At 45.0% G+C, this 19965-nt stretch overlaps 1 protein-coding gene and 1 pseudogene across 1 annotated transcript in view; one reads left to right on the forward strand and one right to left on the reverse strand.

Moving 5' to 3' along the window:
- Positions 1–15507, reverse strand: part of LOC126155993 (sialin-like) — a 194055-nt gene extending 178548 nt beyond the window's left edge. Inside the window, exon 1 of the mRNA XM_049916270.1 lies at positions 15211–15507. Coding sequence (XP_049772227.1) covers positions 15211–15507 — 297 coding nt within the window. The remainder of the gene's footprint in view (positions 1–15210) is intronic.
- On the forward strand, positions 4817–4934 carry LOC126163645 (5S ribosomal RNA; annotated as a pseudogene).
- Positions 15508–19965: the final 4458 nt, after the last annotated feature.

Raw genomic sequence — 19965 nt, forward strand, 5'->3', positions numbered from 1 at the left:
ATATGTTACAGCTCCTAAATATTCCGGCAACGCGTTCGATGTTGCTCGGTAAGGTGCAGTGTTTCTGACACAAAACAGCAACGGGCAGACGACAGCGAGACACGAGCGCCACTTGTTCGAAGTGGGAGCTCATCAATAAAACAATTACGAGGATCGGCCGCTAGTAATGCATAGCATCAGCCAGACAACCTTTGTCACTCCGAGAGAATTAACGGTGGATTGAAATTCAGGAAATGCTTTGCTGCCATTACTTTTCTGTATATATGGTATGTTTCCTTTTCTGCAACGTGACTTATTTGGTTGTCAATATGTAATATACGATACCTAACGCCTATATTCCGAAACAATAGAAATATGAAATAAATGAAGTTTACTTTTTTTAGTACAGTACATAAGTTTGTAGGTAAATATCCACTAGTCAAGCGAAACGCTACCTGCATTGCATCCGTAAGTTATTCGCGTATCAGCAACTGCATCCGGTTACTCTTTGATCCGTGTCTGCAGCTATTAAAGGTTGCCGAGTTCTTTCACCCTTTCCATACATCGCAGCGCTGATGACAGGTTTGGGCATGGCCGGATTTTTTTTTTTTTTTTCCCCTGTTGAGGTGGTCCGCCACTCGGCTTTGTTGTGAATTAAAGGAAAGTCATATTGTAACGTCAGTAAAATCAAATTTTAACTCATTTTTTTCTGTACCTGTCCCTTATTGACGTTTAAGGCCTTTTCCTGTAAACAAATTTCGTGCTGTTTTTTAACATTTTACCGACGAACCTACTTTAAGACCCCTATTGACAAAACCAACATAGCCTCCGATATTATCGATAAGTCCTGCTTATCTGAATATTTGTAAGATGTCTGCTGTTTAAGAAATTAGCTGCTATCTTGAGTAATTAGACAAAGCCTCAGTCTATTAAGCTGTACTGTGTCATATGAATCTTTATACTAATGTATAAATTGAAAACGCCATATCACCACACATAATTGAAGAAATAGTCACAGAACACACACGCACCAACTTAATACGTGCGTAAGAAAAAGCGGTTCAAATGGCTCTAAGCACTATGGGACTTAACATCTGAGCTCATCAGGCCCCTAGACTTATAACTACTTAAACCTAACTAACCAAGGACGTCACACACAAGCCAAGCCCGAGGCAGGATTCGAACCTGCGGCTGTAGCGGCAGCGCGGTTTCGGACTGAAGCTCCTAGAACCGCTAGGCTACACCAGCCGGGAATATGTGCACAGTGGTAATCAGCTTGCATAGCTATGTACCCTAATACCTAACAGTGGGTAGTGAAGGTTATATAATGTGTTTAATTTCAGTTTATAGCCAAAAATGGTGCCATGAGGATGTTTCCTCGTATCGCTAATCACAGAATGTCGACTTCAGAACTTCGATTACTGAAATGTTTCATCAATCAGTGAGTTCATGACGTAACTTAAAACCAAAATCCGTAAACACTATTGAAAATAGGGACCGTCTCACTACCATATGGGCCACAAAATGTATCACAATCCGTGGCCTTCCATAGTCATCTGCATTGCAGGTCAAGTTCAGCGACCTGGCTTTCTGTACCCGAAAATTGTTCATGCTAAAGAAGGGAACATATATCGTTAATGGACTGAAATAACTGCGGGAGACTCTATTAATTGACCATTTGCGTACTGGCCCGTACCATTACATGTGTACAAGATGGTGGTATAACAGCATAGCACTATTTTAGTTCAATAATATTATAATGATTTGCGTTGAGCGAAATAATTAACAGAAATATTACAATTAGTTATTGTATTGTCCTTAAGACTGTGCAGACAAATCACAAAGAGCAGATGAGTTCTCATATACGTAAAATGTAATGCAATTCTAGAAACAGGCTCGAAATCACTTGTGTTCGAGATGCATCTTTCAACAAGACAATATTTCATTTACAGTGGAGGAGAGGATGACACGACTGAATATTTAATTCAACTGGTGGAGTAGAGATTCATCGATCATATAAATCAGCTTCCAGGTTACGAAACGACAAACGATCTGTGAACATTTGTGCCGCCACGCGGAAAGAAACTACTTTACGTTAAAATTTATCACGTTTTGCAAGTGGAATGACTGAAAAATAGCTCTGTGAATATTTAGATCACACGGCTGAAATCACCTACAAACTGACTGTTAATCAACAGGGCAAGCAGTTCTAAAGATCTCACCCAAAGTCCCCACCATGCAGGACTCTGAATTGCTCCGTGCCGACCAAGCAGAAAGCAGAACGCAGAAAGATGGAAACAAACAGAATGGCGAGTGTCCATTCGAATCTATTCGACATCGTGGCTGGACAACCGCAAACGTTTATCATTGGCTGAAGGCCCTAGCTGGGCCTAGCAGAACGCCAAAAATAGCATACGCATTAGTGGTGTCAGAAAGAGATAACCGAAAGAGTTTAGCTCGACTAATCGAAGTTGACCATGAGATGATCTTGTACACAAGCCCTTACTGCTGCTCACAAAGATTCATAATAGTTGTATAAGGCTGGGCTATTTTCCGGGCGCATGGAAGGTCGCTAGAATCGCCCCGATCCCGAAACATGACAAAGACCTTAGTCTGCTGACTAACCACTCTCCTATCAGTATACTTTCCACTTTATCAAAGTTGCTGGTAAGCCTCATGAGACCATTTATCCAAGATCAGGTCGTCATTAGGCAAGATCAGTTTACGTTCCAGCTTCGCTTTCAGCTGAACTTAACTACTGCGAGGCACAGAGTACATCGCCTATAACATGAATGCTTCCAATTATACAGCGGCCACCTTTTTAGACAGAGAAAAAGCTTATAATCGTTTGTGGACTGGTAAGCTCTTGATCAACTGCATGGTCCACAAACCTTGTCTGACTATTCTCTTTGGATAATCGGCAGTTTTCTCCAGTTCCAGCACATAGTGGTACACATCGATGAGCAATGCTCCAGTGTTGGACGCCTACAGGAGGGTCTCCCACAGAGCTCGATCTTTTGCCCAGCTCCATTTATCATTTATGTTAACGACTTATTCATCCTGCCCCAGGTCGTCCTAGCTCAGTTCGCAGATGATACAGCCTTACTCAACGGTAGTCGGCGGATTACTGCAGCAGTTGGGAGACTGCACCGTCAACTCACACTGATGGAACAGTGGATATTAGATTATCACATTCGTTTCGACGTCAACAAAACTAAAGCTGTCCTTTTCACTTTCAGACACCCAGACTTGCAGGACAGGCTTAGTCTTCACCATCAAAAGCTTGCATGAATGGATGAAGTAAAACGCTTAGGGGTGACCATGGATAGCAAACTCCTTTTCAAACGTCATATACACAACAAGAGGATACCTCCTATACCAACTGTACCCCTTGATGGGCAGTGTCCAAATGAACGTTCGAATGAAGGCTCGGCTGTATCAAGCGACTGTTTTACCTGCATTTCTTTACGGCTGCTCCATGTGGGGAACTACCAGCCTGTCCAACTCTCGGCCACTACAAGTCATTCAAAACAGGTGCCTTCGCCTCATCTTAGGAGCTCCGAAGTGGACCCTGATAGGTGATCTTCACGCCGAACTGAACATCTCACGCATCTCTGATCACACCTCATCTGCAACAGAGAAACTCCTCCATAGTATCGATGAACTCAGGCCCATCACCTGACACCTGGAATCTATTGGAATGTATCGCTCCACAACGGTGGCACCGAGTTCAGGTCCATCTTACAACACCGAGGCCCTGCAATAACCAAATCCAATGGAAACCATCACCTTCAGGGGGGCCACAGGCTACCGGCCGTCCCCCCACCCTCTCCACCGACGTCCCGACATCCGACATCCTAGAGGTCCAGCATAGCTTTGGCACCCCCCTCCTCCCCCCGCACACACACACACACACACACACACACACACACACACACAAAATTAAAAAACAATAGGATGATCTTGTAGAAAATCACAAAGATAAATTCGCGGTTTTTAGAAGGCAAACATACTGCAGGAAAAAATGTAAGTGCAATTGAACGAACAACTTTCCCATTCTGTCGTACTTACTGGAACTGATTTTGTGAAATCTGCTGCAGGACTTTCCACTACATTGGGAAGTCAAATGAAGTAGCCACAGGGCCGGCCAAGGCGTGCAAAACTTCACGTAGGCCCAGCGAGAGATTCGCGTGCGGGCCACAGCTCTTCGGTCGTTTCTTCAAGGAAGTACTCGGTTCAGCGCGACATTTCTTTTAGTACTGCGGTGCGGCATTTTTTCTGTTGGCTCGACTTTCTTCGGTTCGGCACAATTAACCTTCACTACTTGTTCGTATTATGAAGGACGTTCGCAGGCCCAGTGGATTTTTGCACAAAAAAGGCAGTGTAGCGTTTTATAGTTACAAGTCTTTAAAAATAAATAGGAATGACAGAAGATAGGGATGAATATTCTCAATATCTACAACGCTGTCACCTAAGCGACGGGTACTGCAAATTTGCTATGTAACGATGTTACAGTACCACACAGAAAGAATTTAGAGATTTAGATAACACTGAAAACGCAAAAAATTACAACTTTCGAGAGATTGGATTCATTGTTCAGTAGATTAAGAAGTACTTTGTGCTAAATTGTCAGGCATGCAGCACTTGAAGAAACTGGTAGTATGAATAATAATTTTCCTGAAACCGTGCGCATTATTCCATTATCAGTTGCAACAGTTTTCGATGGAACTGAATGAAGAATATACAGACTTTATATATTACTGTAAAGTACCTTGGTTAGGTCGAGAGGAATCCGAGGAACGATTTTTCAACTTAAAACTAGCTTTGTTGAATTTGTGACAACGGCCTTGCCCCAGTGGGTACATCGGTTCCCGTCAGATCACCGAAGTTAAGTGCTGTCGGGCGTGGCCGGCAGTTGGATGGGTGACCGTTTGGGCCGCCATGTGCTGTTGTCATTTTTCGGGGTGCACTCAGCTTCGTGATGCCAATTGAGGAGCTGCTCGACCGAATAGTAGCGGCTCCAGTCAAAGACAACCATCATAACGACCGGGAGAGCAGTGGTGAGACCACATGCCCCTCCTATCCGCATTCTCAGCTAAGGATGACTCGGCGGTCGGATGGTCCCGATGGGCCACTTGTGGTCTGAAGACGGAGTGCTTTTCCATGGTTGAATTTATGAAGGAGAAAGGTAGTGCAGGAACGAAAATTAGAACATCCGAAATAGGTTGCAGACCTCGCGTTTTAAGTTAATTTGACTGCACAATGTCCACAGTAAGACACTGCAGTGTGAGAAACAATTTCTTTCTGATTTGATGGGAATGCATTTAGAAAGAAAATAGCGTTATAGAAGTGACACCTTCTGACAACACAGTCCAGTTCCCTAAGCTCATTGCCATTGAAGAAAATGCAAAGTTTGAAGAATTGATTATGGCCTTGAAAGAATTACAAGGTAATATTCCTAAAAGATTTGAGGACACTGTCAATTTACATCTGTTTTCAAGATCGTTTGATGTCTGAGTTGAAAGCGCCCCTTTAACTGTGAGGATGCAACTGATTGACCCACAAGATAATTCCCGTTTTAATGACAAATCCTTTTATGTTAAAACTCCAGTGCTGCGAGGCGGTCACGCGCCAGAGCGCTGCGGGCGGGGCGCGCACGGTGTGTTTGTGTTTACTTCGGCCGCTGTAAGTGCCGTTTTCCTTCTAGACCACCATGGCGCACAACTATCGGAAGAAGACATTACGTTTCAACTTTTGTTCCGACTTCGCCCGACCCAAGGCCCTGGAGGTAGAACGATTTATACGCGATGAAGTTAAAATACCACCAACGGATCTAATTGGTATCCACTTGTCCATAGTTAGCAGTACCGTCTATGTCAAAATGATCAACGATGCGGCGTGCGACAAGGTGCTTCGAGAGGCAAAACGTGGACTGCGCTTCTGTCATTCCGACGGCAACGTCGGACCCGTTACCGTCGATCACGCAGGTCTCGGCACACGGACGATAAGGATCTTCGAACTGCCGTTCGAACTACCTGCAGACGTCGTCATCGAGGCGCTCCGTCCCTATGGCAACGTTCTAGAACATGTTGCCGAACGATGGGTCCAATTTCAGACCTATCCAGTTTTAAACGGTGTTAGACAGGTCCGCATCGAGTTGCAGAAACACGTGCCTTCCTATCTACGTATCGGAGGCTGCCGTGCCATTATAATGTACGACGGCCAACCTCGGACTTGTTCCGGTTGCGGGAAAGGTCACCTACGGTCCGAATGCATTCAACGACGTGTCGCGCAGCTCCCGTTGTCGGAAGCGTCCGTCACACCCACGATGACCGCCCTACCGGTCACTTACGCAGCGGCTCTCGCCACGTCTACAGTTTCGTCCAGTCCGTCGCCCGGTCCTTCCGATGGGCACGTCCCACCGTCCCAGTCACCAACGGACGGTGCAGACGTCCCACCTGACACCCTTGCCGCCGAACAGGCTCCCGCACCGGACGCTGAGGAGGCCAGTACACCTTCACAACACCTGTTTGACAATTTCATTGTACCCACCGACGCCTTCGAACCAGGTCGACGCTCCTCCTTGCCGTCGTCCGATACTGAGGAACACGTGCGCAAACAACGCTCGCCACGTAGGCGCAAACGCCGTCGCCGTTCACCCACGGGCTCTCAGAGCGTTGCCACCCGCGACGACGAAGACGACACCCAAGCAGCCGACATTTCCACGCAAAGGTCGGCGGACGACTTTCACGATGAACAAGACGTTTCGCAGGACGGGACCACCATGGAGGTCGCCACGCACAATGTAACGGTCGGTGCGCCGGTTGAGACGCCTGTCTCCCCGCCGACAACTCCAGATCTCTCTCACCACGACGCAATTCCCATGGACATTGGACAGACCCACGGCACAGGAGCATGGGCCGACGACATTGAGGAAGGTACGCCCCCTCCTCCGGATGCGTTACCTCCGCCGGACGAGGCTGCCTGTTAACATCAAAAGCGAGGCATTGCAGCTGATGGGACGGGACTTCCGGTCGGTGCCCTCCTCTTACTTTCCTTGGTGATGGTAGATGCGCGTCCACCACCACTGAAACAAACATACCGGTTTGCCACACTGAACATCAACATGATCGGCACTGCACCCAAGCTGCAACTCCTATGTGACATGCTTCGGGCCTCCGACGTCGACGTCGCCCTTCTTCAGGAAGTACGCGTTGCCACACTACCACCAGTCTACGGCTACGACTCATACACGTCCACATGTGATCAATCAGGGCGTGGAGTGGCTTTCTACATACGCGAAGGAATCCCACTCACGGACACGACAATCCTTCCCTGTGGAAGAGGCATGGCTGTTACCATCTTCGACACGCGCGTCATCAATATCTACGCTCCGTCTGGCTCCACGAACCGTCGGCAGCGGTCCACTTTCTTCGGACATGACGTGGCGCCCCTGTTTTCTGGACGCTATGATCGCCTTATCATGGGAGGCGATTTCAACTGTGTCCTCCATCCGCAGGACCAAGTGCCTGGTTATTCGCCATGCCCGGCGCTGCTCACCTTAATCGAAGAATTTCATCTAGTGGACGTTTGGGAGAAAATTCATGGCAATACCCCCGGTTTTACCCATTACACAGCACATTCTGCGAGCAGACTGGACCGGTTTTATGTCTCTGCTCACCTCGGCAATGAAGTCGCCCAAGCTGAACGATGGCCCCTTGCATTTTCGGACCATTGCGCCGATATTTGCTCCCTGGCTCTGCCACCTCAGTCAGTGTGGCGCAGCAGAGGTTACTGGAAGCTTAATACCTCCCTCCTTAATGATCCACACTGCCGACAATGTATTGCCACTACATGGGCGTCTTGCGAAAGACGCCTTCCGCAGTACACATCCACGTTCCATTGGTGGCTCAAATGTGCCAAACCTGCGATCAGAAAGGCCTTCATACAATGTGGCAAGGAAGCAGCAGCAAGGCATCGAGATACCACAAATTTTCACTACGCCGTCCTCCGTGAGCTCGATGAGCTCCCTCCATCACTTGACACCCACAGGGAACGACAACGTACTAAAGCTCGTCTCCTCTCTCTTCAGCGTGCACGACTGCATGGTGTCGTGGTACGTTCCCGACGACAAGACCTCCTCCACGACGAAACCCCATCCACAATCCATGCCGCATCCGACCATAGTCGTCGACGTCGGCTTTTCGTCCCCAACATCACGACCTCCGATGGTGTTCACCACACAACACAGGCGGCAGTCGTGTCCGCCTTTGCTGAACATTATCGCCAATTTTATGACGATGAACCGATGGCGACGCCCATTCCTGATGATCTCCGTCCTTCCCCTGCTCGGACCCTCACCGTAGCGGAGTCAACGTCCATGATGTCTGCAATCACCGCAGAAGAGGTGGTAGATGCGATCAACAAAGGGGCCAAGAACAAATCACCCGGACCAGATGGTCTCCCCGTGGAGTTTTACCGGGCGTTCACCACGTTAATGCTTCCTCGCTGGACGGAAATGATTCAGGAACTCTTTACTCCGTCCTTCCCAATTCCGCCTGAATTCGTCACTGGCATTCTTCTACCTGTGCCTAAACCGAAGGGAGGGTCTCATGTCTCTGCATATCGCCCCCTTACACTACTGAATGCAGACTATAAAATCTATGCACGCCTCTTAGCAGCGCGCATACGCACCGTCTTACCTACGGTCCTTTCACCTGAGCAGACTGCACGTGGTTGTGGGGCCACCTTACAAACTGCCCTAGGGGAATGCCGTGACCTCATTGCACTGGCGTCGGTTTGTCGCCTTCGTGCAGCACTGGTATCCGTCGATTTCGCGAGTGCCTTTGATCGCGTTCGACACCCATTCCTCCTCATGGTGGCGACACGTATGGGGTTCCCATCGCTTTTTGTCGATGCCATTCGCCGGTTACTACTTCCCGCGGTCTCGATGGTACAAGTCAATGGGAGGCTTGTAGGACCGATTCCTATACGCCGCTCTGTGCGTCAAGGATGCCCTATGTCTACTTTACTATATGCCATTGCACTTGAGCCCCTCATCACTGGACTTACCTCTAGACTGCAGGGCCTCACTTTGCGTGACCACACCTTTTACTGTAGGGCTTATGCGGACGATCTCCTCTTTCTCACCTGCTCCTCCACGGAACTCAATGACGCCATCCAATGGATCCACCAGTATGGACGTCTTTCTGGTAGCATTCTTAATGTCCGTAAATCGACTATGATGCACATTGGGCGCGGCCTCCCGGCTATGGTGCCGACCCCACTCCCAGTCAGTGCCACCCTTCGTTACTTGGGTATCGAATTTACGAGCTCCACACGCCGCACAGTGGCCCTGGCTTACCGACGGCTTTTGCAGTCGATTCGGCACCATGTCCGCGGTCAAGTGCACCGTAACTTAAACCAACTCCAACGTGTGTCCTATCTCAACATCTATGTCGCCCCTAAACTGGTACACGTCGCCCAGATCCTCCCAATGCCGTTACTCCTTGGCCGCCGCATCCAATCAGCCTTTGGATATTTCGTGTCAGCAGGGGCACTTTTCAAAGTCCGCTACAACACTCTAACACTGCCTCCTGCAAAAGGTGGCCTCGGACTCATCAACGTGCGGGCACGCTCTTCTGCACTCTTTGTCCACACTCTGTTGCGGCACTGGCAGGGGCCGGTCCCGTCCTTAACACGCAGTCTCTTAGATATCCTCCGACCAGCTTCTCTCGATCCACCGATCAATGTGGCACCTATTTCTCCATTATTGTACTACGTCGCCAATTGTTTCATAGAACTCAGCTACGTTCGGGCCGATCTTCCAGTCACCCGTCCTCCCCGTACAAAAGATTACTATCGTTTGTTTATGCTGTCCAACCCTTGCGACCCCGTGGTGCTACAGCATCCTGACATTAACTGGCGCACGGTTTGGGGGTGTGTGCATGCACCCTTTTTACCGTCGTCTGTTTCTGCACTCTGGTATGTTTTAGTCTATGGAAAATTCCCGACTAATAGTCGACTTTATCGCATAGGACTGGCCACCTCCCCACTCTGCCCTGACTGTCAGCTCGAAGACACCGACGAGCACCGTCTTACGTGCCCCCTGAAACAAAACGTATGGCTCCTCATCCAAAAAATCGTGGGCTTTTACCTCCGTGCTCCGCCAACGACGGTAACCCCGGATTTCCTGTTGTTGCCCCAGACATTTCACTACCCTCTTGCTAAGCACCATACCCTAATCTGGTTTCGAGGACAGGCTTTAGAATATCTCTTTCAGAGTGGTCCGCATACAGTCCTTGACTTCTGGTACAAAGTTGTGACCGCGCATAGCACCCTCACCCGAAAACCATCTTACCGACAAACTTTTGCCGGTTATCTCCGCAGCGTCTTCCTTGACCCCCCTCAAAGTTGGGGTGTACCATGCCTACCTGTCACATGATGCAACACCCTTATCCACGTTCTCATGCATCGACCAAAAACAAACACAATTAAAAAATTTAAAAAAAAACAATGAAGAAGACAGAATATGTTATATTTTGTTGTATTTAATGTTTTTCTTTTTTAATATTTTTTTGTTTAACTAACAGTCATTTGTATGTTTTTTAAATGGTACCTTGAAGAACTCTTGCATAGTGAATATATATGTACTTTTATTTTGTTCAATACAAATTTTTAAACAAAAACAAAAAAAAAAGGAAAACAGGATATGTTCTATTTTGTTGTATTTCATGTTATTCTAATAATTTGTTTACCTAACACTCATTTGTATATGTTTAACTGGTACCTTGAAGAACTTTTGCTTTGTGTATATATATATATATGTAACCTCCGTTTGTTCAATAAAAAAAAAAAAGCGAGTTGGTAGCGCAGTAGCTAGAATACAGTTCCGAATTTCTTCGCTGGTGTTCAAATCCAATATTATGTTGTTAATTTTTTTTTCTTTTGTTGTCACAGTATTTATGTAATATTGAAAAATACAATGAAATTACTTAGAAAAGAAATATGCATTACAAATATTATTAAAATTAAATTTTACTATCTCAAATCTTATATTAATTTATGTACAGTAACTAACAATAACTGAAAAAAAAAGTGGGTACATCGGTTCCCGTCAGATCACCGAAGTTAAGTGCTGTCGGGCGTGGCCGGCAGTTGGATGGGTGACCGTTTGGGCCGCCATGTGCTGTTGTCATTTTTCGGGGTGCACTCAGCTTCGTGATGCCAATTGAGGAGCTGCTCGACCGAATAGTAGCGGCTCCAGTCAAAGACAACCATCATAACGACCGGGAGAGCAGTGGTGAGACCACATGCCCCTCCTATCCGCATTCTCAGCTAAGGATGACTCGGCGGTCGGATGGTCCCGATGGGCCACTTGTGGTCTGAAGACGGAGTGCTTTTCCATGGTTGAATTTATGAAGGAGAAAGGTAGTGCAGGAACGAAAATTAGAACATCCGAAATAGGTTGCAGACCTCGCGTTTTAAGTTAATTTGACTGCACAATGTCCACAGTAAGACACTGCAGGGTGAGAAACAATTTCTTTCTGATTTGATGGGAATGCATTTAGAAAGAAAATAGCGTTATAGAAGTGACACCTTCTGACAACACAGTCCAGTTCCCTAAGCTCATTGCCATTGAAGAAAATGCAAAGTTTGAAGAATTGATTATGGCCTTGAAAGAATTACAAGGTAATATTCCTAAAAGTTTTGAGGACACTGTCAATTTACATCTGTTTTCAAGATCGTTTGATGTCTGAGTTGAAAGCGCCCCTTTAACTGTGAGGATGCAACTGATTGACCCACAAGATAATTCCCGTTTTAATGACAAATCCTTTTATGTTAAAACTCTCCAGGACATATACAATGCTTTCCTTATGTAGAATTTCCACATCTCCACAATGAGGTTGCAAAGGTGCTATAATATTTTGATTGACGTACGTGTGTGAAGTACCTTATTTCGATTATAAAACTCAAAAAAGTAACGATCACGTGGCAACCAAAGTGCGAAAACCTGTGAAACTCTCTGTGTCTGACTGTATGCCGACAGTTTGTAGCATATAAAAACTATGTGTCATCAGTGCGCCAAAAACAGTGAAATAGTGTTGAAAATTTGTTTTGTTTCTGATCTGTTTTGTTGAAAAGTGTGAAATATAAAGCCAAGTTGCATGCAGTGAGACTGCGTTGCTATTTGAAGAAGCATTCAGACAGCGTGGCGTGATGGTGGCTGAAATGTGCAGCGAGGCTGAGCGCTAAAGGCACTCGTAAGCGAGCAAACTTGTTTGTAAAATTCGCCTTTGGGATTTGTCAAACAAGCCTATAAGAGTACAAACAAAGTTTGTCACTTCAATCTCATTGTGAAGCAGGCGCTGTTCGTATTTTGATACTAGTGAAAATGGCCACAAAATGTAGACAAAGTCGTCTAGGAATTCACTTTGGCACTGTGTTTAAAGAAGAAGAAGAAAATAAAATGATGGTACAGGGAATGCGAGGGATTTGCCTATGACACTCTGCTAAAGGGAATGATAGTCCCATAACCTGATGATAACATCAACTTTTCTTAGAATCATCAATGAAACTTTTAAAAACTTATTAAGGCCCTCGTAAAAGAGAGGAAACATGTCTGCCAAATTTGCTCTTTTCAAGGCACGGATGTATCAAACAAGCCTGTACACGTACCAAGAAAGCTTGTCAGTTTAACCTTACTTTTAAAGCAGACGCTTTTCGTGTATGCCGAATTTGGCTCTAGTGGGAACGGCTTCAAATGCACGTAAAATATTTCTGACACACACTCCGGCACTGTGCTCAAAAAGAAAACAAGGCGCTGGTCCAGGGAATGGGTTAAAGTGAGAAATATTTAGAGGTAAACCTGTTAATGGAAATATTATACTCAGAATTTGATGAATACTTCCACTTTCTGCGGATGGACAATGAAAATTTTAATGATGTATTTAGAATTAAGTTGCCCCCACACTGAAGAAGAAAACAAATATGTGGAAAATTATTCTCTTCTTCTTGCTCCTCTACCGCTGTTTCATTAAAATACCACATTGTATGAACATATAGCCCATATCGTCAGTGGAAGAACCGGAGCATTTAGAATTCTTTTTTTACATTGCATTCCCACTGGTAAGTTATGCGTTAAATGCCGGCCGGTGTGGCCGAGCGGTTCTAGGCGCTTCAGTCTGGAACCGCGCGACCGCTACGGTCGCAGGTTCGAATCCTGCCTCGGGCATGGATGTGTAAGATGTTCTTAGGTTAGTTAGGCTTAAGTAGTTCTAAGTTCTAGGGGACTGATGACCTCAGATGTTAAGTCCCATAGTCGTCAGAGCCATTTTTTTATGCGTTAAATACTGATTTTGTTCATAATCTCTTCCTGAATTATACATGGCTGGGAGATGTGTAACCTTAACAATTTTGGTACCTGAAGCTATTTTATTTTTATTCTTGATTATTATTTGTATAGTTGTGGAAACTCAAGATACAGTGAGATAAACCGTAATAAAACAATTTTTCAGTAAACATACATGGCGAATCATCGACACAAACAACGTCAGACTTACCGTCAATCACAATTTCTCGCAAACACGTCACGCGATCTGTGCTTGACGAGCATATCAAGCAGATTTGTAAATGGTCAAATGCTTGGCAAACGAAGTACAGTCTGACAAATTGTTTGATCGTGTACGAGGACCTTAAGGCACGGCCCTGGAAGTTGAGATCTTGGCTGCCCCTGGTTTATCATATGTACGAGGCGTGTTTTTTTAAGTAAGTACTGTTATGAAATTAAAAAAAGACGTGATAAGATATCTCAATAATTTTATTTTTATATGAAAGCCTGTACCTTAATCTACTTTTCTACATAATTTCCGTCAATATTGAAGCACTTGTCATAACGTTGTACCAGTTTTTGAATACCCTCTTCATAGAAGTCTGCCACCTGACTTGTTAACCACTGCATCACAACTGTTTTGACTTCGTCATCGTCTTGAAGACGCTGACCGCCCAGGTTTTTCTTCAAGTGCAGGAACATATGGTAGTCACTGGGCGCGTGAGGATGATCTAGAGTTTCCCATCGAAAAGATGTGATGAGATCTTTGGTCTGATTCTCGACATGCGGACGGGCATTGTCTTGCAGCAAAACGATGCCCTTGCTCAACTTACCACGTCTCTTGTTCTGAATTGAACGGCGCAGATTGTGCAACGTCTTACAGTAAGCTGCTGCATTGTCTCTTTGCGAGGCAGAAATTCCACAAGCAATACTCCTTTTCTGTCCTAAAAAACTGTGCACACGATTTTCCGGGCAGAAATTGTTTGCTTGAACTTCACTTTTCTGGGTAAATCTGTATACCGCCATTCCATGGACTGTTGCTTTGATTCTGGTGTGACGTAGGCCACCCATGTTTCATCGCCCGTAACAGAAATCATCATCGTCGTTGTGGTACTGCTCAAGGAAAGTCAATGCACTGTCTAAACGTTTGGGTTTGTCCACATCCGTCAACATTTTCGGTACCCAACGTGCGCACAATTTTCGGTAATTCAAGTGCTCGGTCACAATTCCATACAAAACACTACGAGAAACATTAGGAAAGTCATCCCACGACGAGGAAATCGTAAAGCGTCTGTTTTCTCTCACTTTATTGTCCACTTCCTGCACCAAACTTTGATTAACGACCGAAGGACATCCACTCCGTTGTTCATCATGCACATTTGTGCGGCCATCTTTAAATGCTCTCACCCACTTTTTTATCATTCCATCACTCTTAATGTTTTCTCCGTAAACTGCACAGATCTCACGATGAATATCGATCGATTTTAGGCCTTTAGCACTAAGAAATCTTATAGCAGCCCGTACTTCACAGTCGGTGGGACTCACGACTATCGGAGGCATCTTAAACACTCAGTACACAACGAAACAAGGAAGAATCAGACTGTAATGGCGTCAGTGCGTAGACAACAGATGTAGGTACCCAGTGCGCATGCGCAGAACGCCGACCGCAGCGCTGCGGCCGCGGTGTGGCAAGAAGGTACTTACTTAAAAAACACGCCTCGTACCTTCATCCACCGTAAAATATTGTAGTTATCCACAGGCATAACCGCGTATATACGAATCCGTGTGGATCTCTACTTTAGGAATACATTACGGTTACTTTTATTTCCGTCAACACGTACATGTACCCCGAAAGCACCTGCAGCAGGCAGCTGTAAAATTATGAAAATTTCCACACTAACCTCATCAAAGGCTGTAGCGTCCGCATAAGTTGTGTCATTTGCGGTCATATTGTGCGCAGGGTCTCCCACAAGAAGCCCTTCGGCGACGCTGACGTTGGCGCCGTCGCCTCCGTTCGCCTGCGCGGCACCTCCCCCGCAGTAGCCGGCCGTTGCCGCCGCAGACGCCCTCCTCCTCACCATGGCCACGATGGCGATGTTGAGGTTGACGCGCACCGCGTAGTTGAGAGCGAAGCCGCAGAACGCCAACAGCCACAGCACGTTGCTGGCCGACAGCCGCGCTGCAACACAGTCCGCCATCCACTCTCTGCCGCTGCAGCGTTTCGTTTTGGAAGGCACTAAACGAGCAAAGGCCTTCTGTGTCCTCGTCTCGCAGTAATACACACATCACGTTTTCCTCTAGAGTGCGTCTTCAATTGGTGTTCCGCATACCAGTCTTATAGAGGCAGCACAATTCGGACTGAAGTTTCCGGAACCACCGATGCATGTAATTTATACGGGAGCTCACTTTCAAGTTTCTGTATAACGAACCAATCACCTTTCTGAAGGCGATAGCTCTAAGACAAGGCAAAGTTTTTCAATACTTAAACGACACTTGTTACTTCTTTCCGGGACAATTAGAGTGTACACAAGTACAAAATAACTTTTATTTGGTAGGTGAACATTTGGGTTATTAACTAGGTGCTGTGTAACTACGTCTTCATTTACATCTACATGATTACTCTGCAGTTCACAATTAATTGCCTAGGAGGGTTCATCGAACCAACTTCAAGCTATTTCTCCACCGTTCCACTTTCGAACGGCGCGCGGAGAAACGAGAACTTACATGTTTCTGTACAAGCTCTGATTTCTCTTATTTTATTATAGTGATCATTTCTCACTGCGTAGTTGGGGACAAGCAAAATATTTTGGCAATCGGAGGAGAAATCTGGTGTGTGAAATTTCACGAGAATATCTTGTCGCAACGAAAAACGCCTTTGTTTTAATGATTGTCACCCCAATTCATGTATCACGTTCGTGGCACTCTCTTCCCTGATAATACAAAACGAGCTGCACTTCGAATTTTTTCGATGTACTTTGTCAGCCCCATGGACAAGCGTTGTGTAAGCAATCTCTTTCGTAGACCTGTTGCCCTTTCTAAGTGTTCTGACAATAAATTTCAGTATTTGGTCTGCTTTTCCCACAATATTATCTATGTGATCGTTCCAATTTTACTTATTCGTAATTCCAATCCATAAGTATTTAGTTGAATGTACAGTCTTTAGATTTGTGCCGACCATTGTGGCCGAGCGGTTCTAGGCGCTTCAATCTGGAACCGCGCTGCTGCTGCGGTCGCAGGTTCGAATCCTGCCTCGGGCGTGGATGTGTGTGATGTCCTCAGGTTAGTTAAGTTTAAGTACTTCTAAGTCTAGAGGACTGATGACCTCAGACGTTAAGTCCCATAGTGCTCAGAGCCATTTGAATCTTTAGATTTGTGATTTGTCGTGTAACCGAAATTTAGCGGATTTCGTTTGGTGCTCACACTTCACACTATTCATTATTGAGAGCCAATTACTAGTTTTCGCACCATAGAGATATCTTGTCTAAATCATTGGCCATTTCGTTTCGATCATCTCAAGATTTTACAAGGCTTTAAATGAGAGCATCATCTGTAAACAGTCTAAGAGGGCTGCTCAGATTGTCTCCTGTGTTTTCACATAGCTCAGGAACAGCAGAGGGCCTATAACACTTCCTTGGCCAACACCTGGTACTACTTTTGTTTTACTCGATAACTTTCCGTCAATTACAACGAACTGCGACCTTTATGACAGGAACTCACTAATCCAGTCGGACAACTGAGGCGATACTCCACAGCACGACATTTGATCGAAGTCGGTAGCGAGGAACGGTGTCAAAAGCGTTCTGGAAATCTAAAAATATTGAATTAGTTTGACATGTCGATACCAACCATTACTTTGTGAGAACAGAGACCTAGTTGTGTATTACAAGAACATTTTCTGAATCCTTGCTGACTATTTGTCGAAAAATCGTGTTTTTCGAGGTTCTCCATACTGTTCGAACAAAGTATAATGTTCCAAAATCGTATTGGTAATCGACTTTGGTGATATGGGACTTTAATTCACCGGATTACTCCTTTTTTTCTTTCTTTGGTATTGGTGTGACTTGTATAACCTTCCAGTCTCTAGGTACGGATCTTTCTTCTCGCTTCCTTGGGTATCGGTGTCACTTGTGTAACCATCCAGTCTCTGGGTACGGATCTTTCTACAAGTGAGCCGTAGTATATGATAGCTAAGCACGGAGTTATTGTGTCAGCATACTCTGAAAGGAACATGACTGGTATGCAATCAGGACTGGAAGCCTTGACTTTCTTATGTATTCTAAGCTGCTTTGCTGCACCAAGGACATCCACTTCTAAGTTACGCATGTTGTAAGTTGCTCTTGATTCGAATTCTGGAATATTTACTTCGTCTTCTATGGTGACCGAGTTCCGGAAAACCACGTTTAGTAACTCTGCTTTATTGATACTCTCATCAGTGACATCACCGTTGTTATCACGCTGTGAAGGTATTGATTGCGTCTTGCTGCTGGTGTACTTTACATATGACCGGAATCCCTCTGAGTTTCCTGTGAGATTTTGAAAAACAGATTCATTGTGCAAACTATTAAAAGGATCTATCATTGAAGTTCGCCCTAAATTCGAGCTTCTGTTAAACTTCGACAATCTTGGGGATTCATGCGGTATCAGTACCACATCTCATTATATCATTTGTTATATATATTTTAATTGCTTTCGATGCTGTTTCTTTGAATACAAACCACATCTGGTCTACGCATAGATAGATTGGAAGCAGTGTAGACTTTCTCTTAGAAATGTGTCAGCGCGAATTCCTATCTGCGTTTTTAAATGGATGTACTTCGCGTTTATTTTTGGTGCGTTTGGATGTTACAATAGTCAGTCTCGTTACAACAGCCTTGTGGTCGCTAATCCCTGTATACGTCATGATTCTCCCTGTATGCTCAGGATTATTTGTTGCTAAGAGGTCAAGTAGTTTTTTGCAACCATTTACACTTCACGTGGGCTCCTGAACTAACTGTTCAAAATAATTTTCTAAGAAAGCGAGCAGTACAATTTCGGACGACTTTTTATGCCTAATGCCGGCTTTGGACATACTTTTTTGCCAACATATGTAGGGAAGACAGAAGTCACAACCAACTATAGCTGTATGAGTGAGACACCTATTCGAAATAAGACTGTAGTTTTCTTTGAAACGTTCAGAAACTTTATCATCTGAGACAGAGGTTCCGTAAAAGAACCCATTTTTTTTTTTTTCTGGTTGTCAAGCACAACTTCTACCGTACAAGCTCACAGGAACTATCTACTTCAATTCTATTACAAAGTAAACTACTTCTGACACCAATAAATACTTCGCCGCCAACTGTATTTAATCTATCCTTTCTGAACACGGTTAGGTCCTTTGCAAAAATTGCGTATGAACTCACTTCCGGCTTTAGCCAGTTTTCGGTACCTGTAACGATTTGAGCTTCAGCGCTTTCTGTTAGCGCTTGGAGCTCTGGTTCTTTCCGTACATAACTACGACAATTTACAAGTGCCATACGGATTGTTGCCAGCCGGCCGGTGTGGCCGAGCGGTTCTAGGCGCTTCAGTATGGAACCGCGCGACCGCTACGGTCGCAGGTTAGGATCTTGCCTAAGGCATGGATGTGTGTGATGTCCTTAGGTTAGTTAGGTTTAAGTAGTTCTAAGTCTAGGGGACCGATGACCCCAGATGTTAAGTCCCATAGTGCATAGAGCCACTTGAACCATTTTTTTTTATTGTTGCCAGGTCTACCTTTCCGTGTTTTTCCTACACCATTTTAGATGGACGACTTGTCTGTAATTTTCCGAGACATCTCCTGTAGATACTGTAGTTATACAGTTTTCTAAATATTCAATATTGCAAGCTGTGATTTCTTGGCGGCAACAACAAAAAATTGTAACATTTCCATTTTCTTAAGTGAAAACCTGACAAGACACACATCACTGCTTCAGGGAGCTTTCCCATCATCGCAGATGTTGCAAGTACCTTCAAATGCTTAAACACCAATCTTTTTTTTTTTTTTTAAAGAGTATGTTCAGGCTAATATTAACCTTCAAAACACCAACCTTTATAATTATTTCCTTACTTTTATCGTTTATCTCTCCCCACGAACCGTAATCTCGCCAAGGTCACGTCACTTTCCTGCCTCAACGATAAAGACAGCCTTACCGCTGGTGCAACCTCTACACTGGTGTATCTGAGTGAGGCCGGACAAACATGTGGTTCCGTAAGTGCGGTAGCAGGAAGAAGAGCACTTCTGAGGCAGAGTTATAAATACAAAATCGAATAGGAGTAACGCAGAAGTAGGACTGATGACGAATAAGACAATAGGAATGCGAGGTATCTACAATGAACAGCAGAGTGAACGCATCATCGTAGCCGAGATGGACACGAAACTTCAGGCATCACAGTGATAGAAGATTATATCCCAGCCAGATCCGTAGATGATGAACAGGCGGAATGTACGATGAAGTAAAGGAAATCGTTAAGAGAAACAATAATACAATTATGATGGGTATATATAACAGGAAAAGAGAGAAAAGGAAAAATAGTAGCAGAACATGGATGGGGGGAGAGAAATGAAACACGAAGTCATTTGGTAGCATTTTCCACAGAGCCTAGTACACAGTCCAGCCACATTAATGAGATCACAGCCTATG

This window comes from Schistocerca cancellata, chromosome 2 (assembly GCF_023864275.1).
Source record: "Schistocerca cancellata isolate TAMUIC-IGC-003103 chromosome 2, iqSchCanc2.1, whole genome shotgun sequence".
Lineage (NCBI taxonomy): Eukaryota > Metazoa > Arthropoda > Insecta > Orthoptera > Acrididae > Schistocerca > Schistocerca cancellata.